General features: G+C 47.7%; 1 protein-coding gene across 2 annotated transcripts; it reads right to left on the bottom strand.

Annotated features, from left to right (window-relative positions):
* Positions 1 to 339: 339 nt before the first annotated feature.
* On the bottom strand, positions 340 to 26,784 carry VWA2 (von Willebrand factor A domain containing 2). Of its 2 annotated transcripts, none has more exons than XM_071446269.1 (15): positions 26,557 to 26,784; positions 23,002 to 23,084; positions 22,858 to 22,916; positions 22,220 to 22,294; positions 19,537 to 19,670; positions 18,100 to 18,209; positions 9,855 to 10,049; positions 8,945 to 9,075; positions 8,147 to 8,279; positions 7,655 to 7,710; positions 6,726 to 6,833; positions 5,343 to 5,924; positions 4,481 to 5,032; positions 1,379 to 1,501; positions 340 to 677 (listed from the first exon to the last, which is right to left on the bottom strand). In XM_071446269.1, exons 2-15 carry the CDS (start codon positions 23,052 to 23,054, stop codon positions 544 to 546), a joined length of 2,445 nt encoding a protein of 814 aa, XP_071302370.1. In that variant the 5' UTR covers positions 23,055 to 23,084; positions 26,557 to 26,784; the 3' UTR covers positions 340 to 543. The 2 variants fall into 2 exon arrangements, with proteins under 2 accessions (XP_071302370.1, XP_071302371.1); XM_071446270.1 differs by having other exon boundaries at positions 23,002 to 23,079.
* Between the last annotated feature and the right edge of the window lie 362 nt (positions 26,785 to 27,146).

Here is a 27,146-nt window from a genome sequence, read left to right as displayed (position 1 = left end):
CAGGCATGGGGCCAAACTGTCTTTGGAGACGTGAGCCATCACAGCCCAACAAATTCAGAGAAGAAACAGCATAAACAACCTAAACAGAAACAGAATAAAGACTTGTATTCAGTTCTCCTTCCTCTTCCTCTGTCTTCCTGCATGTAATGAGCTATTCACTCCAGCACCTGGCTACAAGTGCATCATCTGTGTTACACCCCTTCAGCAAGAGCTCCAGAATTGCTCAGACTTCTGCATATTTTTAGACTAACTCACAGATCTCTCAAAATCTGTTAAAAAAAACCCCAAAACAACCATGACCTTAAGATCTGGATGAGTAAATGCAAAATGCCAGAAAGAAATACTTAAACACAAATATTTACTTCAATTATAAAAGAAAGAGAGTGCTGGGAAGCCCAGTTTGTGCAATGCAGGAATTGGGAACGGCCTCAACACAGTCCCTGTGCTGGAGCAACTCCATCATCAACTCCAAGGGCTGGACAGTGCCTGTGAGTGGCAGGGAGTGTTCCTGGATGGAGAACTGGAGCACTCAGCACATCTGTGTCAATGCCTCTGATCCATCTGCCTCTTGCTGTGCTGGAGGGCTCTGGAAAGGTGCTGCAAACCCCTTGGACTCCACTGCACATGGGAACGTGGAGGGAGGGCTGGAGATCTTGGAGAGTCACCCCGGAGAACTCCTGTGGCAGAGGAGAAGCACAGATGTGGGATGAGGGCTTTAGGACCAAGGGATAAGGTCACACTCAGTCCACAACAACCAACCAACCAACCAACCAACCAACCATTTCCTTAGATGACAGATATTAGAGACCACAGGCTGGAAGTCAGAATTCAGGTAAAAAGCAAAATATTGGGCAAGGGGAAACTCACTTAAATTGAGAACTTCATGCTATGGGCACAAGGCCATCTCTAGGGAGCCAGAAACTCCCCACCTTCTGGCCATTGCTCCCCTGCTGAAGGGAAGGAAGGCAATGGGGAGGTTTTACACCATGGACAGCATTGAAAGGAGTAGTGAAGGTGTCTGCTCCAACAGAAACAGCTCCCTCCCATTAAAAGGGAGTCAAATCTTTCCACCTGGGGAGCCTAGGAAAGCTTGTTTCTTCTAGCAGGGCAGAGGGAAAAGGGGAACAGAACAGAGTGGAAGATTACCAAAATTATTAGACCTCCTTGAGCCCCCCTCACAGTCAACTCACTCAGTGAATGTATAAAAATGCACAGCTTCTCCAGAGAAGCCCTTGCTCCCCTCAGCAGCCCAAACCTCTGCACTTTCCATTAGAAAGAGACCACACCAGCACCAAGGCCTGGCCACCAAACAGCTGTCCAGGGGTTCCTCTGCTTCAGGGAGGGGTGGGATGCATGTGGAGGGGCTGCTGGTCCTTACTGCTCTCGCAGTGGGGTCCCTCCCAGCCGTGGCACTGGCAGCGGTAGCTCCCCGGCCCCAGGATGCACACACCCTGGTTCATGCAGGGGTTGGGCTTGCACAGGTTCACAGGGCTTCTGGCTTCTGCAACAGACACAGAGCAGAGAGCAGGCTCAGGCACATCTGCATTATTACTAGCTGAGACCCACATCCATCAGGAATGCTGCAAAAAAATTGTCATCAGGGGCTAATGGGACTGGAGAAGCATTTAAACATGGCAGAGGGTGCAAGCCACAATTCTGTCTTGACACTTTAACCTAGAGACAGAATGGCTTTTCTAGGTGTCCTAATCTGGAGGAGAATATTCCTAGTAAAGCTTAAAAGAGTCACTTAATGATAAGCTCTATATCCCAGAAAAGCAAAATGGAGCATCTGCAGACTGTGAGCACGCCCAAACTCCCAACACCAGACATGGACAACAAAGCAAGACACATGCCCTGCTCTAACAGGTTCACAATCCCAAATGCCACTGAAGTTCAAACCTCACATTGCCCCAGAGAGAATAAAAGTTTCCACTGGAATAAGAGGAATAAGGAGAAGTTGCCAGCTGGGAAGCAAGGATGGCATGAATGGAAAACAACATAGGGAAAAATTCTGGGTTTCTTTTCTAGGGGGGTTGAGAGAAGCCTGCAATCACAGCCCAAGTTATTAGCCCTGTTGTTATGAAGTATGTGACAGCTTTCCCAAGCCTCTCAACACAACAGAGCCCAGCTGTCAGCAGGGCTGGCAGTGTTCCATGCTGCCTTGCTGCCAAGACATTAGGTTAAGTAGCAGCATCCCAGGGGGATTTGCTTCCAGTCTGCTGGCAACACCACTGCGGTGCTGGTGAGGGTGTGAAATTCCTCTGCTCAAAAACTACCACAGAGCTGCTTGCCTTACCCTTTGCTCCAGGGTAGAAAAATCACAGAGAAAATAGAAAAAGGGGAAGGAAAAAGAATACAAATCCTATCCCCTATCTGTCAGGGAGCTTTCTACAGCTTAAGACATTGTGCTCATTCTCCCTCTGCACATCAAGTCTCAACCCACACCTAAGACTGGCAAAATTATAACTGAAATTCTTTTTTTTTTTTTTTTTTTGACATTCCTAGACCTGAGGCATATCAGTTTTTAGCTTCAGTTGATTTCATAGGGAACCAAGCCAGGTTCAAAAATATTTTTGTTACCATGGGATTTGTGAAGTGGGGTCCTGCCTGAGAGTGTATTCCCAGGGATGGACACTTTCACTATCACTGGGCTGGAAGAGCCCCTAGCAATGAAAGCTGTATCTCTTGGACCCATCACTCATCTTGCAGGTGCTGCTGTTCTCCAGGGAACTGTTTCATGGTGCTCTGCTCTACAGGTCATGTGTCCACCTCATCCCTCCAGGGATGCTCCACAGCATAACCTCACAGACCCTGCTGTGGGGAATCATTCTGCCACACCACCATTTCTCTGAACTCCAGCCTGCTGTTAACATACCTTAAATGGGGTTCTTGCACTTTGATGATCCTAATAACTTGTATTTCCATTAATCTGATTCATACATATTTAATGCTTGGGAACTTTTCTTCTAAACCTTAGGTCCTTTTTTCTGGACTCTTTTCAGATGAGCCTCAGAACTAATACCATATTCCAGGTATACAGAGGCAGGGTCTGTTTCTCAAATACCTCTATAATGAATCATAAATTTTTAAAGTCCTTTCACAGACAATGATTCTGTTATTGAGCCTTGGATTTGGGAGTAGAAGAACTGAGTGAAGGGCTTATCTTTACATCGCCCTTGGTCCCAGCCTATCTAGTACAAACTGTGATTTACCTGCAGATGAAATGAAAGCAGCAATTCACTCTCAGGAAATGATATGTTATTACCCTGACTCATTGAACCCTGCTGTCTCTTCCCCTTCACCCTTGGCATTTTAGCTAATTCCAAGGTACACGACATTATTTTTGTAATAACACAGCTGGAAGTACCACTGCAAGAGAAACCCACTGAAAAGCTGAGGCAGAAACCATCTGCAGAGCCTGCCAGGAGAGCAGCTCTCACCCCAAAGAGATGCTGCTGCAGCTCTTTCTAAGTCTGAAGGAGACACAGGCGTGCCCAGAGATGAAAAGGACCTCTGTGCTGAAGCTCAAACGTGCTTCTTTTGATCTCATAAACATGTTAAAACATAGCAAATGGATAGCTGTTAAACTTAGGCTATTTTGAATGAGAAAATAAGGCATGGTATTTTAACTAGGAGGACTTTCATTGTCACTGTCTGAAAACTAGGGCTGCTGTCCTTTCTGAAAAGCTGATTTCTAGACAACATGCAAGTGTTTCAAATTTAGTATTAGAGCCATATCAGTGCCAGCTGAGGACTGGCACTCATGACTCAAAGTTTTGAAGAAACGCCACCTTTTTTTTTTTAATCCCCAAACATGAGTTTTTACACAAACATTTGAAAATTCTTCCACTTTGAAGATAAGGATTTAGTCTTACAAATAAGATAAATCACAATTTGTCTGAAGGCCTAGTTTACCAGTCTGAAGGCTCCAAAATAGACAGATTCTGATTTTAAGATTAAATACAGTGCAACACAAAATCTCAAAAGCCTACATAATCATTTCAGCAGTGGGATATTAAGGATGAACAGGAGTGATGAGGTTGCAGACTCACTTTACAAACACCTGGTCACAAACCTGTTGAACAAGAGAGCAGAGACCAGCACAAAAAAGGGGCCCATTAAGCCCTCCCCCAGAAACACTGAAGGGGTACAGTAACACACAGCAAATTCTACAGATTTAAAGCAACATCAGAAAAAGAGAAAACTTTTTCCTTCAGAAAAAGCAGAACCTAGATCTAGGAGGGATGGAAAGAGCCAGTCACACTATGGACACTCTCACCCACTGGACTGAATCTTAGGAAAGTTGGTTACTCATTCCTGCAGGATAGCTTTGGGCAGTCATCAGAGCTCTGTGTCGTAGTTTCCCCATCCGTAAAATGCAAAAGACAGTATCAAGTTCAGTTAGTAAAACATCTAAAAACCTACAACAGCAGCAGCTGGAGGCACTGACAGAGAGAGTGATGACTGGAGGCTCTCCTACCTTCACAGATCCTCTCGATGATAAGACCTTGGTAATTCTGCAGGTCTTCATAGGAGGAGATGTGGACCAGGTAGCTGGGAGACCCAGCCACTCTCAGCAGTGTGTCCCTGTCTGTGTCCCCAATGACGACCACAAACACCAGGATGCCATTGTGCCTCAGCTGCTGAGCCGGGGCAGCTGCATCCTGCATGCCCCCTCCGTTGGTGAGCAGCACCAGCACCTTGTTGACACCAGGCCTTGCTCCCTTCTGCACAGTCATTACATCCCTGTGAACGTGCAGCAAGGCACTGCCAGCAGAGGCTGAGTCCCCGAGGAAGGGCACCTGGTCGATGGCCTGGAGAACAGCAGAGCTGCTCGTGTGGGTGTCCAAGGCAAAGACAGTGTGAGCTTTGCTGCCATAGGTCACCAGGGCAATCTGGGTGACGTCCCGGTTGATGATGAAGTGCAAGCAGCTGCTCCTGACAAAGTGCCTCAGACGCAGAAAGTTCTCCAGGCCAACTCCAGACGAGGCATCCACAGCAAATGCCAAATCAAGAGACTGGGCCTGGCAGCCTGGGGAAAGGAGCACAGACATGGTGTCTGTCAGAACACATATCTGCTCCTTTCTGACTGAAAAACACAGTGAGAGGAAATCGTGGGCAAAATTCAACACTGCTGATCACTGATGGTGAAGGGTGATCTATGCCTCTTTCACAAGGTCCATCACAAAAATCACTCATGGAAGGTTAGTCCCTGGATCTGTGACTGACAAACAAAAACAAGGACATTTGTCCTTCTGTCCTTCCCTCCTCCCTGCTGGAATGCAGGACACCTCTGCATGGTTTGGCAAACTTGTCCCCCCTTGCCCACACCACAGTCTTACCTTCAGGATCGCCCACGCTGCAGATTTTTCTCTGCAGCTCTGGCATCCTGTTGAAGAGGTCCTGAGGGTCTGAGTAGACAATGGTCTGCTGTGGACTGCCAGTCACCACGGTCAGCTCTGCTCTCATGAAGCTGCTGCCTATGCCAATCAAGAAGATATTTTGGTCCTTCACATACTCAGCGGCTTCTGCCACCGAATCCTGGGACTTGGAGTCACTGAGCAGGACAACCACACGTGGGAGATCATCCTGCACATCTGCAAAGACTGGGCTACTCCTAAAACCGTGCTCTGCAATGTACTGCAGGGCTCTGCCTGTCAGAGTTCTCCCTCCACTGAAATTCAAGGCATCAATACTCCTCATGAGACTGAGTGTGTCCTTGTGCTGGCCCAGTTCAATGGGTACCTTGACATTGTCACCATACTGGGCCACCCCCATGCTCACTGGGGAGTCCTGGCCCACCATGGCCTGGAGGAATCTCTTGAGGAAGGCCTTGAAGCGCAGGAACCCTTCCAGTGTGACCCCTGCTGAGCTGTCCATCAGGAAAAGGAGATCCACACCACACTCCAGGCTCAGCTTTGCTGCTGGAAAGGGAGAAGGCAATTGGTCATCTGCAGGGCAACCCCAGCAGAGAGAGGCCTGCTGGAAGCCTTGTGGAAAGGGGACATTGTGTCCAGCAACCCAAACATTTGGCCATTCATATCATGAGCTGGAGGACAAATGAGCCAGGAGCAGGCTTTGTCTTGGTTAGATGCCATATAAACCTTTAGAGACAGGAAATATCTATGGGAATTCATGAACTTTTGCATGGCAAACTTCAAATCAGAAATTACAGCTCCACTCTTAGTGCTGTGGGCAGAGAACTCTGAATAACACAATCATATTCTGGAGAAAGGAGAGAGTCCAAGCACCAGACTCTCACCTCTGACACCCTGAGACACTCTGAAGCTGGAACATTGGTTCTGAGGAAAGTAAGTACAAGATGTTTTCTAATGATCAGGAGCTTTTGGCTTTTTTACATTGAACCCCCAAAACCAGGAGCTCCTGCTGCACCCGTGTATGTGGGGAGGGGACCACCAGACACATCCATGTCTCTCCCAGTGACTTTGCTCTCCTGATCCCATGGCACCTGCATTTAGGCCCAAAGGCAGCCATGCCAGGGGGAGATATTGGTCAATATTGGTGCTCTTCATACCCACACAGTGTCTGAACAGCAGCACCCAGCCACTGGGCCTGACACAGTCATGATCAGCAGGAGAGTAAACTCAGCCTGCCTTTTGGAGAAAAGCCCAAGCATTGTGGCCCCACCCCAGCTGTCCTCAGGGTGGCACAAACGACATCACAAAGGCAGGACCCAGCTGAGAGGGAAGGAGACTCACACCTACCACAGTGGATGTCTCCTCCATAGCCCAGCAGGCAGAGGCAGTGGTACCTGTCCAGTCCCTCTGGGACACATGTGCCACCATTCTGGCATGGCTGGGAGTCACAGGGGTCTGAACAGGACAGGGAAGAGAAGGACAGGTCATCAGTAGGGAGCCTGCCCCTCCCCATCCTCTGCCAGCATGAGCAGCACAGTTAGTGGAAAAAGGGTCACAGCTCTGCCCCTTTTGCTACAGAGTTTGAACTAACACAGGGCCACCTCACCTCCATGGCAATTTCCATTTGGGATGGCTCTCCAGCAGACTGTGACAAGAAAGCAAACCAGACTCTGACTTCATTTGATGTGGAACAATGGCAGTGGCACCATATTCATATAAACAGAGAATTGCTAAAGGTCCTGCAGCCCTGACAGATTTTCAGCAGCAATGAAGGGGTCAGGGTCTGGCCTGGACAGTGCTGTACTGATAAAGAAAATGAAGCTGCTGTCACCTGAACTTGCAAAAAGGACTGAAGGAGCACAGCTACTTCAACAGCCACAAAAAGAGGCTGGTGATCATCAGGCTACCCACTAACCTGATGTGCTTGTGGTACCTAGTGTATGACTGGAGGCATCACTGCATGCTCCCCTGGCTGGAGAACAGTGACTCCCTGCAGGCACTGGGAAGCAGTGCAAGGCTCTGCCCCCAGGACATGAACAAATGAGGATTCACTGGCTCCTCAAGTGGAGGAGAAACTACTGGGAGACATTTTAATCCAAAAGAACTCTGGTCATAGATACCCTTGAGAAACAAAAAATGGATTAAATATCTACTGATCACAGTCTCTCACTCAGAACAAAATTTTTGAGAAGTGAAAGCAAACCCTTGTCTTTTTGTTCTTTAGTTATTACCTTTCCTGCTTCATAAATTAAAGCTTTGGAAGAGCAAAATCCCACCTGGACATACAGTTCGGAAGCACCTGGATGGGTGTTTTATCAAGACTCTCTTCCACCTGTAACAGGAAGAATAAGATCTGCCATTAATAAATATTAACAAGGTGCCTTCAAGGTGGACCTCACTGTGTTTTCAATGGAACAATTTTCCTTTGAAAACACAGGTTTTCAAAACAAGTATTTAAAAAAAATAGACCATTCCAAATGAGATGGCAAAAGGAAAAGCGTAATTTCATTGAATCTACCCTTTTTTAAAATTCAACAGTAATCTTTACATTTCAAAATTATGGATGTATTTTTAAGACTCAAAAAAATATTTTGTTTGCTTGCTTCTCAGTCAGTGATCAAAGCAGAAACTCTTCCTAGAACTAGAGACTGTTTGCATCAGTCTTCCAAGGGATCTTCATCTCAGTAAAGAGTCAAGGTCAGATAAAAGCCTCATTACTGTATTTATCTCCCAGCCCATCATTTTAGAGCAGTGGGTGCCCAGCTTACCTGGTGAAGGGGCACAGAGAAGCCTGCACTGCATTGGGCTGCTTTGAGCCTTTCCAACACACATAGCTGCCAGCCAGCTCTTTCACAGTCTCCAGGGTCCTGCGCTCACAAGGGTGGGACTCAACTTTGCAGCCTGCAGCAAAGTAAAAGGCAAACTAGCCTCAACTGCCTGAAAATACAAAGGCTGTAAGAGCAGACAGCTGTTTTCAACTACCTGACAACAGCAGACTGGGCAGAGCTTCCAAGAGCTTCTGTGAGACCGCAGAGGAGAGATTTCCTGTAGAAAATATCACCAGCCTATTCTACTTTCTGGGAACCTAAATATTCAACCTCCTTTGCTTTGCTATAAATCTCACACTGCTGAGTTCATGGTTCAGTGACAGCTTTTCAGCCCCCTCTGTGCCTTTATCATTCATATGTTTGATTTTCTGCTACCTCTGGACCACTCTAGTTCTATCCTTTCTAACTCCTGCAAGCCTCAGGTGCCTCCCCTTGATACACAGCCAAGTCCATTAGAAAATTTAACACAACTGCCTTTATCCCTCTATCCCCTGTCACATGAGCAAAAGCCAAAATTCCCATTTTCAGAGGTGAATGAGGATGCAGAAAGATTTAGGATTCTGCAGCTTGGAGGTATTTGGAGAGCATGCCATCCTGTTTGGGCACCAGAAGCAGATCACCTCAAAGTGCAACACCCGCTAATTCCCCTGCATGCCTCCTGACACTGCCTTATCTTCCTCACTCAGTGCCATGTCCAAGCCAAAGGCCTGGGCACAGAGGTGTGGCCAGCAGGGTCACCTGGAGCGGTGGCAGTGCAGACAGGGTCACTCAGGGTGCTGTACAGGCCGTTGGCAGCGTCCTCAGCATCTCCAGCAAAGAGCAGGTGCCGCTCAGGGGGCTCGCTGGCCAGCACCTGCAGCTCCTCCCACCTGCCAAGCAAGGCACAGGTCAGCTGCTCAGCCTCCCCAGCAAAGAATTAAGAGTCAAAACCAACCCTGTGCAGCAAACAGAGAGTTGATGCAAAACCATGACACTCCTCAGTTTCCAAGATCCTGGCGTGTTTAGTCTCAGGCAGCAGCACAGCTCTACCAAGTGGAAAAGTTTTCTTCATCAGCTCTGGTGCTCCTTCTACATCAGCCACCAAGTCAGTGTTTCCCCCCGTGCCTGTATTACCCTGAAAATTCTTTTTTGTCATGGTTTAAGAATGGTATTCCCCAATTTAGTGTTCTCACTGAAACCAGGCTTCCCTTCCTTCCCCTCTCATCTCCAGCTGGAAACATGAAAGGCAAAAATATTTCATGCCCTGAGATAAGAACAATTAACTGAGAACAGAAATGAAATGAGAAATCAAGCAGTAACAGCAGCAATAAAAATATGAATAACAAAAGATATAAGACAAAATCAATTTACTTGGAAAGTTTGTCTCAACACTGACTATTTGTCCATGACACTTTCTCCCCTCCTTGGTGCCCTTCCTCTCAGAAGGGAGAAAGTCCCTTTCCCCTACCCCTGGCAATGATAAAGTGGTATGGATTATCTCCCAGATACACCCACAGCTACAGAAAAAAAAATCAACCCTGCTCTGGCAAAAACTAAGACACCTTTTCTCTTTTCAAAACTTTTATCTAGCCTGAGATGACCCCTCACTTACCAGGACCAGCCATTTGGCTAGCTGGGTGTCTGCTTCCCACTCTGGAAAGTTTCCTACCTTGGAAACTTGATTCCCACAGCAAAAACTGTGATGTGTCTCTCCTTCACCTGCATTGCAGGCATTGCAGTGCTGCCCTGGGACTTTCCATCTGAAATGATGATCAGGACTTCAGGGACACTTGAGTTTCTGCCACCAGGGAAACCCTTGTGGAGAATGTACTTCAGAGCCTGACCTGTCTCTGTGCTCCCACCTCTAGAAAGCAGGGAGACAGAAAAGAAGAAATCAAAATTCTTCCCCTGCTACTGAATTTATGATTTGGGTTGCAAATTTTTACCCTCTGGTGTGACAGTGTTCACTGGGGTCTTAGGATGAGGGAAGAGACGAGGATCTGACTCCATGTTTCAGAAGGCTTGATTTATTATTTTATGATATATATTATATTAAAACTATGCTAAAAGAATAGAAGAAGGGATTTCATCAGAAGGCTAGCTAAGAATAGAAAAAAAAATATAACAAAGGCTTGTGTCTCAGACAGAGTCCAAGCCAGCTGACTGTGATTGGCCATTAATTAGAAACAACCACATGAGACCAATCCCAGATGCACCTGTTGCATTCCACAGCAGCAGATAACCATTGGTTACATTTTGTTCCTGAGGCCTCTCAGCTTCTCAGGAGAAAAATTCCTAAGGAAAGGATTTTTCAGAAAATATCATGGCTACAGTCTGGTAATGGGAAGTGTAGCCTATTTCTGCTTGTTGCCACACAACAGATCCATGGGGATGTCTAATCCTGTCATTCTTCTCATCTTCCTACCCACTGGTCCCATCTATTCACCCTTATGTCCCTCCTCTCCAACTCAGAATGGTCTCTACAGCAGAGTGTTTCTGCAACTGGTGCAGTAACCAGAACTCTTGGATATTTGAATTTTATTTCCATCTTCTACAAACGTCTCTACAGCTTCTGTTTTTCCATCTGAACATTATGGTCATTCAGCTGCTGAAGAGGTGCCGGGTGTGGCCCTTTGTGACACAGGTGTGTTGTGTCAGTGATGTGGGACACTGTGGTGGCCCTTGTGACACAGCAGAGGGCCGTGTCAGGGGTATCTAAGGGGCACAGAGCCCTGGGGATCCCATTCCTGTGAGAGCTGCTCTCTCAGGACGAAGCGGCTCCCGGGATCCCTGTGCCCCGACCACGCCAGATGAGGAGGAGGAGGAGGTGAAGCCCAACTCCCAGCCCCCAGCCCCTTGCCTGGCTGGATGGATGGAAAACCAGCCCTCAGGGGGCAGTGGCTGGGGGCAGGGGGCAGCTCAGGCCTGCCCCTGTAGGACACTGAGGAGGAGGGGGCCTTTGCCCACATGGACAAAGACTGGGAATATGACTCGGAGCAAGAGCTTTCCCCATGGAGAGACGTTACCAGACGGGAGCTCTGCCTCTGGGAAGAAATGACACTCCAAGAGTATTACCAACTACAGGAAGATGTGATGGTCCAGGAAGTGTCCCCACGGAGAGCTGTGAGGCACCAAGACTTGTATCAGAGGTGTGAGTGTGGGAGAGGTGCAACTGTGAAAGTCCAGTGGGGAGATGGCCCACAGCAAGGGCTGTGGGGAGAAAGTGTGACAGTCCAGGAGTTGTACCAGTTGGACACAGAGAATGAGACACACCAAGAGCTGTCCCAGCAGGAAGGGGAGGCACACCAGGAACCATCTCCTTTGGAAGAAGTGCAAGGCCACCCATTCCAATGGGAAGGAGACAAGAGAGACCCAGAGTTGTCCCAGGTGGGAGACAACAGGGACAAGGACCTATCACAAGGAAAAGAGTACAATGTCCAGGAGCTGCCCCAATGGGAAGAAGATGGGAGCGACCAAAAGCTGCCCCAACAGGAAGGAAATGTCAGCAGCCAGGGGCTGTCCCATGGGGCAGAAGGCATCGATTACAGGATATGGGATGAGGATGCCCAGACTTGTGCCCAGGAGGGCCCCACCTCTCCCAGCAGTATGGGCACCGAGGTGGCAGGAGAGGCAGCCCCTGAGCTGCCCAGAGCCTCTTCTGCCCTGGGGAGTCCCACGGAGGATGAGCTGGCAGCTGCTCTGGCAGGAGGTGCTGAGGAGGAAGAGCCCCCCAAGGTGGAAAAGGCACCAGGTTCTCCTGCCCTCAGGGAGGAGGTGCCACCAGCAGCAGCAGCAGAGAACCCATGCAGCTCCCCAGAGTGCAGCCAGGCTGTGCTGGATTTAGCGAAGCGCATCAGCCGTGAGATCGTGGACAATGCTGTGCTCATGATCCAGGAATCTGGCTGGCAGCCAGAGGAACAGAGGGACCTGGAGCAAAGCTTGGATGCTGAACTAGAAGCAGGAATTGCAGGAGGAAGAGAGGAAGAGAGCCCAATCTCTGCCCCACACACCCCCTGCTGCACCCCCAGCCCCTTGCTCAGCCCACTGGGAGCCTCCAGTGAGGAGCAGGTAGAGGCAGACAAGGGATCAGCCCTGGCAGAGCAGGAGCCTGAGGAGGGGGCCTTGGCTGGGGAGCTTGAGCATTCTCAGGGTGAAGATGAAAACACAGAGCTGTCCCAAGGAGAAATCAACAAATATCAAGAGGGGTCCCAAGGAGAAGCCTCAAATGAGAAGGAGCTGTCCCTAGATGAAGACGGTAGCCATCAGGAAGGGTCCCAAGAGGAAGCCTGCCCTGAGCAGGAGCTGTCCCTAGAAGAAGCCAGTAGGTACCAGGATGTCTCCCAGGGGGGAGCCAGCACTGAGCAGGAACTGTCTCTGGAAGAAGCAGGTAGCCACCAAGAAGAGTCCCAAGAGGAAGCCAGCTTTGAGCAGGAGCTGGCCCTAGATGAAGCTGGTAGGTACCAGGAAAGGTCCCAAGAGGAGGCCTGCCCTGAGCTGGAGCTGGCCCTAGATGAAGCTGGTAGGTTCCAGGAAGGGTCCCAAGAGGAAGACTACAGTGAGCAAGAGCTGGCCCAAGTAGAATCCAGAATCTACCAGGAAAGGTCCCAAGAGGAAGCCTGCCCTGAGCAGGAGCTGTCCCTGGAAGGAGCTGGTGGGTACCAGGATGTCTCCCAGGGGGGAGCCAGCACTGAGCAGGAGCTGTCCCCAGCAGAAATCAGTAGCTACCAGGAAGGGTCCCAAGGGGAAGCCAGCTTTGAGCAGGAGCTGTCCCTAGAAGAAATTGGTAGGTTCCAGGATGAGTTCCAAGAGAAAGACTACAGTGAGCAAGAGCTGTCCCAAGCAGAATCCAGAATCTACCAGGAAGGGTCCCAAGGGGAAGCCAGCACTGGGCAGGAGCTGTCCCTTGAAGAAACTGCTAGCAATCAGGAAGAGTCCCAGGGGGAAGCCAGAATTGAGCAGGAACTGTCTCTGGAAGAAGCAGGTAGGTACCAGGAAGGGTCCCAACAGGAAACCAGCAGTGAGCAGGAGCTCTCTTTAGAAGAAGCCCAAAGCCAGCACGAGCTCTCTGACTGGGATGAATGCACTGGGGAAGAGCTGTCCCATGGGGATGTTGAAAACTACCAAGACATTTCAGACTGGGAAGAAGCCATGGAGCAGGACCTGTCCTTAAAAGAAGCCCAAAGCCAGCATGAGCTCTCTGATTGGGATGAATACATCGAGGAAGAGCTGTCCCATGGGGATGTTGAAAACTACCAAGACATTTCAGACTGGGAAGAAGGCACGGAGCAGGACCTGTCCTTACAAAAAGCTGAAAGCCATCACGAGCTCTCTGACTGGGATGAATACGTCGAGGAAGAGCCGTCCCATGGCGATGTTGAAAACTACCAAGAAATTTCAGACTGGGAAGAAGGCACAGAGCAAGGCACTGAGCAGAAGCTCTCCTTAGAAGAAGCCCAAAGCCACCACGAGCTCTCTGACTGGGATGAATGCATCGAGGAAGATGCACTGTCCCATGGGGATGTCAGTAGTGACCATGAAATTTCAGACTGGGAAGAAGGCAAGGAGCAAGGCCTTTCCCAAGGACTAGTTGGTATCTCCCAGAATCTCTCTGACTGGGAAGAGCACAGCGAGCACGGGTTGGCTCACGGAGAGGTCAGCAGCTACCAAGAAGTGTCTGATTGGGAAGAGTCCATTGGCCAAAAGGCACCCAAGAGACGTCACTCCTGCCTGTACCAGCTGCTGCGGGCGCTGTTCCCCTGCCTGGCCCCACGGCCCCAGGATTAGGGCTGGCTGGCAGCACCAGCCCGGGCCCTGCAGGGGCAGCTGGCCCTCAGCATGCCCCTCCATGTCCTGGGACAGCTGCCTTTGCCCAGACACGGCCCTGCAGCCCCAGCAATCCCCAGCTGCTGTGGAGCATCCCAAGCTGGTCTCCCCAAGACAAATATCACCCATGTGGCCAGCCCCAAACCAGCCCCCATGGGGGACACTGGTGCTGTGTGACTCAGTGGTGAAGGCCACAGACTCATCAGGGTGGGGAGAGACCTTGAATGTCATCCAGTCCCACCATCACCCTGAAACCATGTCCCCAAGTGCCACAGCCAGATGATGCTGGAACACTCCCAAAGACAGAGACTCCACCTCCTCCCTGAGGAACTCCTTGCAACCAATGCCTGACTACTCTGTCAGGGAAAAGTTGTTTCGAATATTTCATCGGGACCTCCCCTGGTGGAATCCAAGGAGATTTTCTCTCATCCTGAAAGGATTACATGCTGATCCTTTGGGATTTTATCCATGAGGAATGAGCACAGACAGGTGTTTTGCACACTGTGCATGACTCCATTGCACACTGCATGACTTTGCCAAACACAATTCATCCAAAAGAGACAGAAGTTGGGTTTTCAAAATAGTAGCATTAGTAAAAAAGAAACCAACAAAAACAAAACAAAAAAACACCACCAAAACACAACAAAAAACCCACAAAAAGAATAGGAGTAGGACTAATAATAAGGGCACTTGGTGCTAAAGTCTAGTTGAGGTGTTAGGGCAAAGGTTGGACTCGATGATCTTAGAGGTCTCTTCCAACCTCATTATTCTTCATATTCATAATATGAAGAAGATTAAGAAGTAGTAGTAGTAAATTAGAAAATAATTAAGCATAAGAATAAGAACGAGAAAAAAAAGAGTAAAAATAATAACAATAACAATGAGAATAAGAAAAAAATAATAAGAACAAGAATAGGAATAATAAAAGGATTAAGTATAAGAAAAAGGAAAAAAAAGAAATAAGAATGAGAAAAAGAATACAAATAGAAAAAGGAATAAGAATGATAATAAGAAAAAAAATAATAAGAAAAAGAATAGGAAAAGGAATAAGAATTTAAACAAGAAAAAGAAAACAAACAATAAGAAAGAGAATAAGAAGGAATAAGAAAAGGAATAAGGACAAGAATAAGTTGATGTAGAAGAAGAAATAGAAGTAAATACTAGGAAGAAGGAGAAGAACAATAGGGATGATAATAATAAGATGATGATGATGAAGATAAAATAGTAGTAGCAAAATATTATTATTATACCAAGTTAAATTATTATTATTATTATTAGTAGTAGTAGTAGTAGTAGTATATCAAGTTATAGTCTTTTAATATCAAGTTAAAATACACATCTACATATCCTCTAGCATCACAGAATGGTTTAGTTTGGGAAGGACCTCAGAGATCATCTTGTTCCAACAGATTCTCTTCTGCTTTTTTTCTCTCTCTCTGAGACCTCTTTCCTATTTCTCTCTCTCTCGCATTTCTTGTCAATAAAATCCATGTTAAATAAAATCTGTATGTTGCCATCATATGGTCTCATTTGTATCTTCATTCCAGCAGAGGCATCTCTCCCTAAAACACATTCTCTGCCCAGCCTGTTCTCCAAAGCAGAGTTCTCCAACCCTCTGAGGATCCCAGCTGCTCTCTCTGAACTCATTCTGACAGGCCCACATCCTCCTCATGCTGTGCCCCCAGACACGGCTGCAGTGCCCCAGGGGGGTCTCAAACAATGGACTGGAGAGCCACAATCACCTCCCCTGAGCCGCTGCTCCTCCCTCCTTTCATGCAGCCCAGCCCCAGGGTGGCTTTCTGGGCTGGCAGCACACATTGCTGACTCAGGCTCAGCCTCTCCTCCATCCACAGCCCCAGTGCTGCCCCTGCTCAGCCCCTGCCCTGCCCTTCTTCCCACACGTGCCACAGACCTGGTGATAATAAAACCACTAGAGCAGAGTGAACATTTCCAGCTGTCTTTTAATTTGCCCAAGGAGTTGTGCCATAGATAATTTCCTGTAATTGCTTTTAAGGGCTGCTTTTATTGCTGTCCAGAGCAATTCAGGGGAACCAACCCACAGGTGTCACTCCTTCCTTGGAGGATTCATCTTCTTTGTCTGCATTGATACAAACACACCTCATTTGCTTTCTGAACATGCATCCTTTGCCCTAGCACCTGGTTCCTGATTTGCTTGTTCTAGAAAAGCATTTCATCATGCCCAAATGCACTGTTTTTCCATCTACCCTCTGATTTTCACAGAAACTTTTTCATTCTGTACTTGCCAGGTCTCTTTGCTTTGAACTTCTTCCTCCTCTGCACTCCACCATTTCCAATCATACTCAGTGACCATGTGTTCACAGCAAGTCCAAATTTGCCTTTTTCTGACCAGATGTCTGTGAGATGTTTCACTGAATAGTGCTTTGCATGAGGAAAAACACACTGTGCATAGTCAGTGTAGTGACTAAATCTTGATGAACTCATTACACTGTGCCCATGTGAGCCCTGAGGATTAGAAAAAGTTAATAAAGAGCTCATTAAATTGCTTATTAATTTACATTTGGAGCTTCACTGGGGTTTGACACAGTGGAAATGTGTTTGAGGCATTACTCCAATAAGGATTTTCTGAAGTACAAGGAGACCTGGACTTTGCCTGCTGTCTTTCTTCAGGAACAGCACTAAGTCTCCTGTAACCAGCTGCTGACTGATATGAAAGAAATTCATGTGAAATTTAGCTTGAGATTACCACCGAGTTTGGCTGGAATTGGCCAACGAATTCCAAAGCTATTTGGACAGCATTCACAGAGAGAGACCAGCAGTCTCCAAATAAATCACAAAAGCTTCACTTTAGTCTGGTGCTGCCTCCTTCCAAGTGCTGTCAGCTCTGGGCTGAAGTCAGGAAATGCCTCACTGGCCCAAGGCTCATCAGAAGCACATCAAGGAACATCTCAACCAAGATGTCAAACACCCTTTTTTTTTTTCAGAAGCCAACTGGAACCCATCCTTAACTATTTTATCAACTTCAAAATGTCAGCTTTTCATTTAAACTAGATGAAATAGCCAGGCAAAAAGTAATTATTTCTGTTTGATCTGTCAGCATCCCTCTGTTGTCATCAAGGACATGCAGTGCCAGCCAGCAAATGCTGCTTCACTTTCTCTGCTCTCACAGACTTTCAACAACCATCAGAGAGGGGGAATGCATCTTTGTTTTCTCTAAGTTCTTCCTGTAACAGTACACAAGAGGCTTTCCTGATTTGCTAAACTCATCAAAAGAAATACAACAAAATCCAGCCAGCTGATCTTGCTTGAAAGATGCAAAACTGATCACATTTGCTTGCAATATGTGCAACATCCTGACAGCAGCAGATATCCATGGGAAATGTTGATCTAACCCTACTTAGTCCTAAGGCAGATCAGCTAAAAGAGTAGACATCCAGGGGCCTTACCAATACCTCATCTATCATCAAAACAAGTGCTATTTTGGGGTGATTGTCAGATCCTTAGTAGATCCAAATGTATTCCTCCAAGATGGAAAGTTTGGATTTTGAGAGGCTCTAAGGACAGCTCTTCTTTGGAATTCTGGCTCCATTTCCTGGGGTCATAGGAAGACATCCAAGTCTTAACATTTAGGAAGAAAAAAGGCTTCCATCTGAAAACCTGATCCTCTTGAATTCAGCAAGCACACAAAGATATCTACAGAGCAGCAGTTCATCACTGACTCCCAGGACAAAGGAAATTGTAACCACCAAAAAATGAAGCAGCACACTGTGCTGCCTTAGCTCAGCCGTGAGGGAACAACATGCTTGTTTTTCCATGGAGGATGTAACCCACTGCCTGGCTCAAATAGACAGAAAGAGCTGGAAAACTCTCTATTTACCATGTTATAATAGGACACTGAAAACTTTGTCTCCTATTAACTTTCACTAAGAAAGATCAGGTTTCACATTTTTAGTGGATTGTGGATCATGGAGCACAGTGTTCATTCACCTCCCTCCCTGGGGACATCACACTGGTGTAAGCACAGCAGAAGCAGAGATTTCTAAACCTCAGAAAAAAACCCTCAATGCAGAGATTGAGCCCAGAAAAAGAGGAGAGCTGTAAAATAAGCTGACCTGAACACAGTCCTCTTGATTCTCTCTTTCACTTCTTGTTTGGTTAGACAAGAATCCAGTGGGAATTCAAGGTGGGGAGTTGAGCTAAACTGTATCATTCCCACACGGACCTAAAAGAAAAGGTTATGGAAGGTTATGAAAGGTGTCTGTGCAAGTTTTACTCTTTTGATCAGTTTACAAACTTGGGAAGACTAAATTGTGTGAAGGCAAACTATGTTTTTGATGTTGAGCCACAAGCAGTCTCAATGAACTTAGAAATAGAGCAGGAACTCCAGTATTATTTATACAGACTATAAACAAGGCAAAAAAAGTTTATCTGGAAACAACAGCAGCCTCTGCTGCAGTCAGAGGCAGCTCAGGATCTATATTAATCCACTCAGAGCAGCTCACAGCCTCAGGGGCAGTAAGTTTATAAATAACACCTTCTACACCAACCCATCTATACACTGGGTAGGCAACCTTTCCATCCCTGAGAGTAGCTCCCTCTGGCACTGAGCACAGCAGGCAACACAAACCAATACTTTTTGTAATAGTTCCTCTAAAACCTTTTCCTCTAGTTGAAAATGCAAATGGACTAAATGGTCTGTACAGGGCAATATATCCAGAATACCTCACTGAAGCCTTACAAGAAGTATTATGGAATGTGACAATTTCAAACGTGAAAAGACTTCCAATTTTCAGTCCAATCTATGTGGGATTAAGTGAAAGACTAGAGGAAAGATGGCATTTAAAAAAATAAAACACACCACCTAATCTGCAAATAATAAATATTCACTGACACAATCTTCCCAAATACCTGACATTTATTTGGAAAGGCTCTGGCATGGAATTAAGTCCAGCAACCATCCCAGCCTGCTCCAAGGTCCTCAGCTGAGGCAGTGTTGTGGGACTGATGCACACCTGGAACTGCTGCCAGTCTGGCTTAAGTGCCCTCAGACCAAGCCCAGGATGTTTCATTCATGCCCAGAGGTGCCCCAAGGCTGACTGCAGGGAGCAAGGCCTGAAACCATGGCAGCACAGCACCCATCTCCTTCTGGGGGAAGCAGAGCAAGCAAACTACATCATTTAATCTGGACAGAAAGGTGGCTAACTTCCCAGACATTAATTCTGCAGCTTTCCAAGGAAAAGCAAGAGAAAGAACCAACTAATTGATGAGCTTCCAAACCAAAATAAAATCAGGAAAAAAAACCCCAAATCATAATCCTTAACCTGAAGGATTATGTATTTTCTCAAATTCCAAAGGAACTGCTTAAAATCTGAAGAGTCAAGAAGCATCCTCCAATCCCACTGCTTCACAAATCACATCTTTCTGATAAAAATAAATACTCTGCCCCCATGGCAGGTTGAATTTTGCAATTTCACTCAGCACGTTACCACGGGCCTTTAGACACACTGCCAAGCTGTTTGAAAATTAGAGGAGATATTCCTGACACTCACTCTGTCTGGATGGATGTCCAGGGCATCACAGAGCTTGCCTGCAAAGTGCTTGGACCTTTCAAAGCTTCCTTTGCCAATGCTGTAGGAGCCATCCAGGAGGAAAAGGATATCTAATGAGGCAGAGCACTGCATCACTAGGAGAAAAAAATATACACACTGTGAAACTGCACTTTGTTAGCCCTGCTCTGGAAGCAGGCAGCCAAGAGCTGAAAATCCAGACAAATGGCAGAGGATGGCCAGGGGCAGCCAGTGCTCACAACACAAAGCCCAGATGAGCCCTGCTCTGGCCTGCAGCAGCTCCAGCCCAGCTCAGTCTGCCAGACTCAGCCTCAGCCTGGTGTCAGTGGCAGCACAGAGCAGCCAGTGCAGTGAAGAATCAGCAATCCAGGCAGAGGTGCTTTCTCAGAGAGAGCACAGAGGAGGGGTGAGCAGCAGGGAAAGGGAGCCCTGCCCAGTGGCACCTGCAGGCTCTCTCAGAGCAAGGCAGACATAAATCCAGGAGGCATTTACAAAGTCCCACAGAGCCCAGTGTGTTTCATCTGCAGCACATTTTTCAAAACAGGCTCTTATTTTCCTAGACACAAATTCACTGAACAGCTCCCAGACACTGACAGAAAGACTTTTCATGAAAATCTGCCTTTTATTTCCTCTTCAGAGATGTGTCTTTGTATCACCCCTGCCTGCAAGAACATAACTGCTCCCAAGCTGAAGTTTCTGAGGTGCTTTTGCTGCAGTGGAAGCCCACAATTTCACTGACATTCACATTTAATTTCCATTCACTGAAATAAATAAATGGCAGATTGCAGACTATGAAGAATAATTTTCAAAGCATTTAAAGGGAAATTTTAAAGTCTCCTCTGCAGCATTTGCCAGAATGAACTTCAAGGGAAAAAGAATCCAGAAGCTCAATAGAGATCAAGCACACTGACCCCTTAAGAGCTGTTTTGGCCAGTGATGTTACTCTACCCCCATTATTATAATCTTTTTATTATCACTACTTTTTCCAAATCCTTCCTGCTAGCCAAAACCTGAATTTATCATTAGGGTTTTCTAATACCAGATTACAGGGATTGAAAGTTGTGAGGCATTCCCTTCTGGGTCACTGGCCCTCCTAAGGGGGCACCCAGCCTTGCCCTGGGGCTCTGTGCTGAGGACAAGCTGGAGCAGAGCCTCCCTGCCAGCCCTGTCCTGGCTTGCCAGCCTTGCCCTGGGAGCTGGGCTGAGCCTGGAGCTGCAACAGGGCTCTTACCCCTGCCTGAGCATGCACAGAGAAAAGTGCAGAGCCCCCAGACTGGGCTGGGCATGGAGGAACACCCCTCAGGGGGCTCTGCAGCTGAGCTCTTCCACAGGGACTGGTGAGCAGGATGCCTGCAACCCAGCAAGGGACTCCTGGGGATGTGCAGCAGGGAGAAACACCCAAACACCCATCCCTGGGTGGAAAGTCTGAGCTGAACACATGGTGCTGCAGGGTAGAACTGGAGGGCATGCCTGGCATAGGAATGAATGCTCTCTATCCCTTGACAAACAATAGAAAAAATGGTGATCAGGTGTCAGGACCCAGGACATCCCTCTGGCTGTCCTGAGCAGCCAGGACCCCTGCCAGGGGTCTCAGAGAGCCTGGCACAGAGCCCAAAATGCCTGTGGGTTTGATTATGACCCATGGAGCAAGTTACCAACCTTAGATGAAGATCTGCAAGCCATGACAAATTAAGTAGAATGATAGTGAATTATCACAAGGTGAAAAAGTGGATTTTGGAGTTTTTAGAATGGGAATTCAGGGGGCAAGATGGAGAGATCTGGGCATGTCCAGCCTTTCTCCTTCTTTTTCTTGGCCTCCATCTTCTGCTGTGATGTTGGCACTTTCAGATTGGTTTAGAGTAGAAGCTCACTGTCTAACATGGGTGATAGGTATTGGAAAGTAATTGTGAACGTTGTACAGGTAGTTTTTAGTATAAAGACATAACACCACGCCAGGGGCAGGCAGAGTGCCTGGAACTGTCCTGCTGGACAGACCTCAGCTGGACAGGAGAAAGAATTTTATAGATAAGATACAAGAAACAACCTTGAGACCGAGAAATGAAGAGCCCTGACTCCTTCTTCAAGCGCTGGGCTGGGAAAAGAGACTTTCCAACTTTTCTTGGGGTCACTCTGAGCAGATAGAGACCCCGACAATCAGGAGAGAATTCAAAACAGAGTTTATCAGTAACTGATTGCCAGTACAAGAAGGGAGCTGCAGGTGAACATGGGCCAGCCAGAGCCCCATCAGCCCTGCTCCCAGCAAGCTGGCTGTGCTGGCTTTACAGCCCCAAAAAACACCCACGTGGGAGGTCTGATCAAGGCTGTAATTAAACACAGCTCTGCAAATCAGAATTGCTTGGAGCAGGCTCTGAAGAACTGACAGAAACACCATCCAGTTGGCAAATAGCCAATTTGGGGAAAACCAGAGTGGATCACATCCCAGGAGAGCTAACACCAATGAGGGAGAAAGCCAGGCTAGGGTAGAGGCAGCCACGGTGCTGTGACTGCCAGAGCACTGCTGGGGACTTTACAGGCTGAAGAGGGGCCAATAAATGTAAATAACTACAACAACAAAAAACTTTAAAAACGCCAAAACAAAACACACCAAAACAACCAAAGAAAGAGGAAACTCAGAAATAGAAAATGGTCTATAAAACAAACTTACACTGGCCAGCAGCTGAGATCTTGCCAATCATCTCCTGGCCAACATGGATTTGTTGTATACCCAATGCCAGCAAAGCTGTGGGATCAAACAGACAACCATCCATGAACAAGACAATCCTATAACAGCAAAAATGCCGGTTTGCTGTATAGGTTTCACAGCTGCAAAACATAATTTGGTGACACAGCAGTGTATCTATGTCAGGAAATTCCTTCTGGCAGGGATACAGAGAGCACAAAAAATGACAAGGACATGACTCCAGCACACAGGAAAGTCTCTCTGCTCACTGCATGCAGGGACAGGGCAAGAATGAGAGCTAGGCCAGCCTTAGCCTTCTTTACAGCCATATTTACAGCCATAAACACTGGATAGATTTATGCACTTTTAATATAACATCAGCTTTTCCCACACCAGTTAGACACTTTACATACAGATCAGTCATGTGTTCAAATTCTCAGAAAAGCTGTTTCTCCAGGTATTATTTTCTCCCCTTTTGTGTGAGACTATGTTTCAGAAGTTTATCCCTAAACCTCCTGGAGAGGCACTCACTTGGCCCTCATTTCTCAGTGAAGAACTCCAGCTGGAGATAGAGAAGCCCCCGAGACAAAAACCACTGATGCAAATGGCAGCTTTAAACATACCTTGGGAAAGCAGGAAAATGCAGATGGACTCAAATGACAAGAGGTTCATGGTGACAAATCTGGAAGGAAAAAAAAAAAAAAAACAACAAAAAGAAACAAAGAGGAGAGGAATAGAAATCCAATTCCCAAAGCCAGTTTCTTTACCTGCAGCTAATCATCTTCTTCCTGGGTGTCTCAGGTGATGAGCTCAGAAACATTTCATCTGGGGGACAAAAGTAACTCCTGCCCTGGGGAGAATGGTGGGGAACAGATAGAAGGGGAAAACATGAAAATGAAGGAATAATAGAAAAGGAAATCTCTCAACATACTCCTCTCTTTTCCCATCCCATCTGGAGAGATCAGCCCTGGTGGGGAGGGAGGGAGGGAGAGCCAGCCCCGCCTGCCCTCCCCTCCATGCCCACGCAGCCCTCTCCTTTCCTGTGCACCTCCCTTTCTCAGCTGAGTCCCACCGGGGCACTGTGTGCCTGGGAAAGCCGGTAGAGAGCCCAAGAGAGCCGCTCGGGGCTTTCACCGAGCACAGTTCGAGCCACATCCCCCCAAGCTCCCCGTCAGCTCTGGCTGGGACGGCCCCGTTCGGGAGCCCAGCCCAGGGACCCGTCCCTCGAGCAACGCTGCTGCCCTTCCCCGTCCCCTTCCCCATCCCATCCCCATCCCCGTCCCCAACAACACTCAGCCCCAGGCTCTTTCATGCCTCTGTTTTACAAGGACTGGCTTTCTGGGGAGATGTTTTTCTGCATAGCAAACTCAATTTTCTGCTCATTTTTCCTTTGAAATCAGCGAGGCTGCCATCACATTGTAGGTAGATTTCAGTGACACTTTCAAGCATGCCCAGATTTAGACCAAATGTATCTGGTAGAGCTCTTGGCTTTCTATTTCAAACATGGATATTTATTTTTTCTCCAGATTAAAAGCACTCACTAGACCAGATTCCTGATGGGTCTCTGCCCCTGTCATTGCACAAGCAGATTTTCTTTATGTAGTTAAAGACAAGTAAGTGTGCTTCTTGATAACCAGCTCTATTAGCTGTTTTTCCAGAAAATGGATGGATTTTTCTCAGGAAATACTTGTCTCTGCAGCAAATTATATATCCCTCACATGAAACAAGGCAAGATACCTAAAGCAGACCATGCTCAGTTACCTGCACAGGTACAAGATGAAGAGAGGATTAAGAAATCCCCTCTGGCATCACCCCACCAGGGATTACAGACACAATCACCCTGTCCTGCAGTGCCAGGTGCATTAAGCATCCCCCTTCAGCAGACTGGACAGATCCCAGGCTTGGCTAAGTAAAGGGAGATCAACACAAAACATGACTTCACTGGGAAAGCCCCACTGTGTGTCCCCCAGGAGCCTCAAGCCCTGCAAATTCCACAGAGGAAAGGTCATTCTTCTCCCATGCCTCAAGGACATTCTTCCTAGGAGCTATTTCCAGGGTGCACATCACCCAGAGCTGGACAGGCCTCTGCCTGCAGCCAGATGTGACAGGTGCTGGGGATTTCACATTGTTTTCACACAAAACACTGACAGGTCAAAACGTTTCGCCAACTTCGTTTTATCTTGGGTTTAAATCAACTAACCTGCAGGATGAATTCTTTACCCATTAGCCCTGCCAGACTCAGCAACAGGAATTGAAAGAAAGCTTCATCATCACCTGCTGCTCATCAGCATTAGCCCAGGATTAGCAGCAGCAACCTTAGCAGCTTTGCTGGGGGGTTGGGGTGGTGAGTGAAGGACATTTTAATTTTATCATCTCAGCCATTAAGATAGGGAATTTTAACAATGTCTACCTCAATAACGAGTCAAATATATATATGATGAATATGATGGCAGCTTACTCAAAGCTAAGTAAGATTGTGAGCATGTGTAGTGTGTTTGGAGGAGTGACACCAGAGATGGGAAAGGGAGGTAAAGGGAAGAAAAGCTCCTCTTGACAAGTACCTTCCCATCGTGTCTTTCAACATTGCAAAATATCACTCATTTTAATCAGGGAGAAAGCAGGAAAGATTACACTGCATATTTATTAAAACATATTCTTAACAAGCCAAGCAACCTCCTGTCAGTGCTGAGGAATGGCCCCAGCTTGCTGAGGAGAGCTCACTGCCCCGTGCTCATCTGATATTCAGATGTAGGGAGGGAGGGAACCAATCTTCCTGTCTCCTTTTTCAGTCTCTCTCAGCTTGTTTTCCATAAATAAATTTTACTTTTTTCTTCTTGCCAATGTTAGGAGGCAGTAAGCAACTTCTGTTAGGAGCCCCAGACATCCCCTCTGCCCAGCCCCAGGCATTGCTTGGGGGCAGCTCACAGTGGGATCTGAAACTGAAGGGCGAGGAGGAAGACAACAGGGGAAACACTTAACTTCTCCTTAAAACAAATATCACAAATTTCAGTCTAAAAGTTTTGACAATGTTTTTCTCCAAGGGATAAACAGGATTAAATTTCCAGAAGACACTCTGCAAAACCAGTTTATTTGTTCTCCTCCACCCAGTTCTGCAGCGAGGGAGTTTTGAGAAGCTCTTTTCCCCTGTACAGCAAAGACTCCTGTCCATAAAGAGATCTTGATCTTGCAGCACTGCTTACATGAAGTACTGTCAAAATCAGCATGCTGTAGATCAGATCCTGTACGACCCACGAGTTACAGAATAAAAGGCACTTTTCTGACCTGAGAGCTTTTGCTAAACTTACTGTGCAGTTTATTCTGACAGAAGTGCTTATGCTACTGACTTTGCCCGTGGCTAGAGCACACTCTGAAGATGACATGGTTGATACCCCAACACATGGATGAGAAGTGGGATCACACACTGCCTGTCCAGCACAGCCCCTGCTGAATAAATGGGGAAATCTGATTGTGTGGACAATTGATCTCACACTGACGCCTCATCTTTACCGTGCAAAATAAACAGAGGCTACTCTCGTTCCTTTCATGAAGTATCCAGACACATTAAAGGTACCAGTTTTTCCTTGATTATTAAGTCATGATCAAGTTGTTACCGTGTCTTTTGCAGAAAGATGTCTATTACAGACATGAGACACAACCTGTTGGAAAGCCAGCCCCGGCAGGCTCAGCTCTTTCCTCTGGCCACACCCCAAAAGTGCTAGAAACAAAGTAATTAAAGCACGAGAGCACTGGCTGAGTCTGGTTTCCTGGGTGGTGTGGATTATTTTTATTTTACTAACACCCTGTTTATTTATGGAAGAGACTCGCGCCGCGTTCCTGCCGAGCTGCGGCAATCCCCGCACGGAGCTCGGCGTTCCCTGCGGGGGGACCAGAGGCTCAGCGGCCGGGACAGGACCTGGGCTGCGGAACGGCCCTTTCGGGTGCCTCCTGTCCCTCCTCCCTGCCCCGGGCTGCGCAGGGCTCGGAGCCGGCCGCGCATCCCCGCGCACCCCGCCCATGGGACAGCAAGGTGTCCCCGGCAGGACCGCCCGGCCCGCTGGGAACCAGCCCCAGCCCACCCCAGCAGGGCTCTCCCGGGCCCCATCGCCCCCGTCCCGCCCCGCGCCGGGCTGCGGAGGCAGCGGCCCGGAGCAGCAGCAGGAGCCGGACAGAGGCTGCCCCCGAACCCCGCCGCACGCCCGGCTCCGCTGAGCGAGCAAACCCCCGCACCTCCGAGCCCCACTCGGCCCCTACCCTCCCAGCCGAGGTTTAGGATGTTCTCGGTTTAAAAGGGTGGGGACAAAGCTCTCCGAGCCGCACTTTACCTGTTCTGGCAGACTGCGCGGCCCCGGTGCACCTGCGGGGTTGTGAGCAGCCTTCTCCCCACCTGGCTTTACACCGTGCCCGGCTGTGACAGCCTCTCCTCCACATCCACCACAGCCTGAACCTAGAACTGCGAACTGGGGGGTGGGGAAACAACGCCAGGAACACCCACATTGCTGTAGGTTACATTTAGGAGGAACTTTCGGTGTATCCGCTCCTCCGATAGGCTCGGGACAGCCCAAACTGTCAGCAGCCCTGGAGCACAGCCAGCAGGCCTGGCAGCAGCACCGAGCACAACACACACACAGGCACCCTGCTCACAGCAGTCCAAAGGAGCTTCATTAGCAATCAGGCTTTTTAAATGTTTTTTCTAATGCTTGCTTTTCTACAGAAAACTACTCCTGACCTGTGAGGAGAAGTACCAAATTCGCACCTACTACGCCTGGAGGAATGATGTAAGGGACCCGTTTTAAAAATTATGTTTTGTTATTATGCTATTATTATTATTATTCTGTGCCAGTACTAGCAGTTGCACAGAACTGAACTCTTTCAGTCAAAGAAGAGCTTGCACACCTCTTCCCACACAAAACCT

The sequence above is a fragment of the Agelaius tricolor genome, unplaced genomic scaffold (assembly GCF_023055355.1).
Source record: "Agelaius tricolor isolate 1412-34295 unplaced genomic scaffold, bAgeTri1.0.p SCAF_22, whole genome shotgun sequence".
In the NCBI taxonomy this organism is placed as follows: domain Eukaryota; kingdom Metazoa; phylum Chordata; class Aves; order Passeriformes; family Icteridae; genus Agelaius; species Agelaius tricolor.
The sequence above is the reverse complement of the archived record's forward strand: the minus strand, read 5'-3'. Positions and strand labels throughout refer to the sequence as shown.

Coding starts and splice junctions, on each gene's coding strand:
- VWA2 (XM_071446269.1), bottom strand. CDS start 23,054: ATGTTTCTGAGCTCATCACCTGAGACACCCAGGAAGAAGATGATTAGC. Junction 18,210..19,536: donor TGGACATCCATCCAGACAGA/GTGAGTGTCAGG, acceptor CTTTTCTTTTAG/GTCCGTGTGGGAATGATACA. Junction 678..1,378: donor GGGACCCCACTGCGAGAGCA/GTAAGGACCAGC, acceptor CCTCTGCCACAG/GAGTTCTCCGGGGTGACTCT.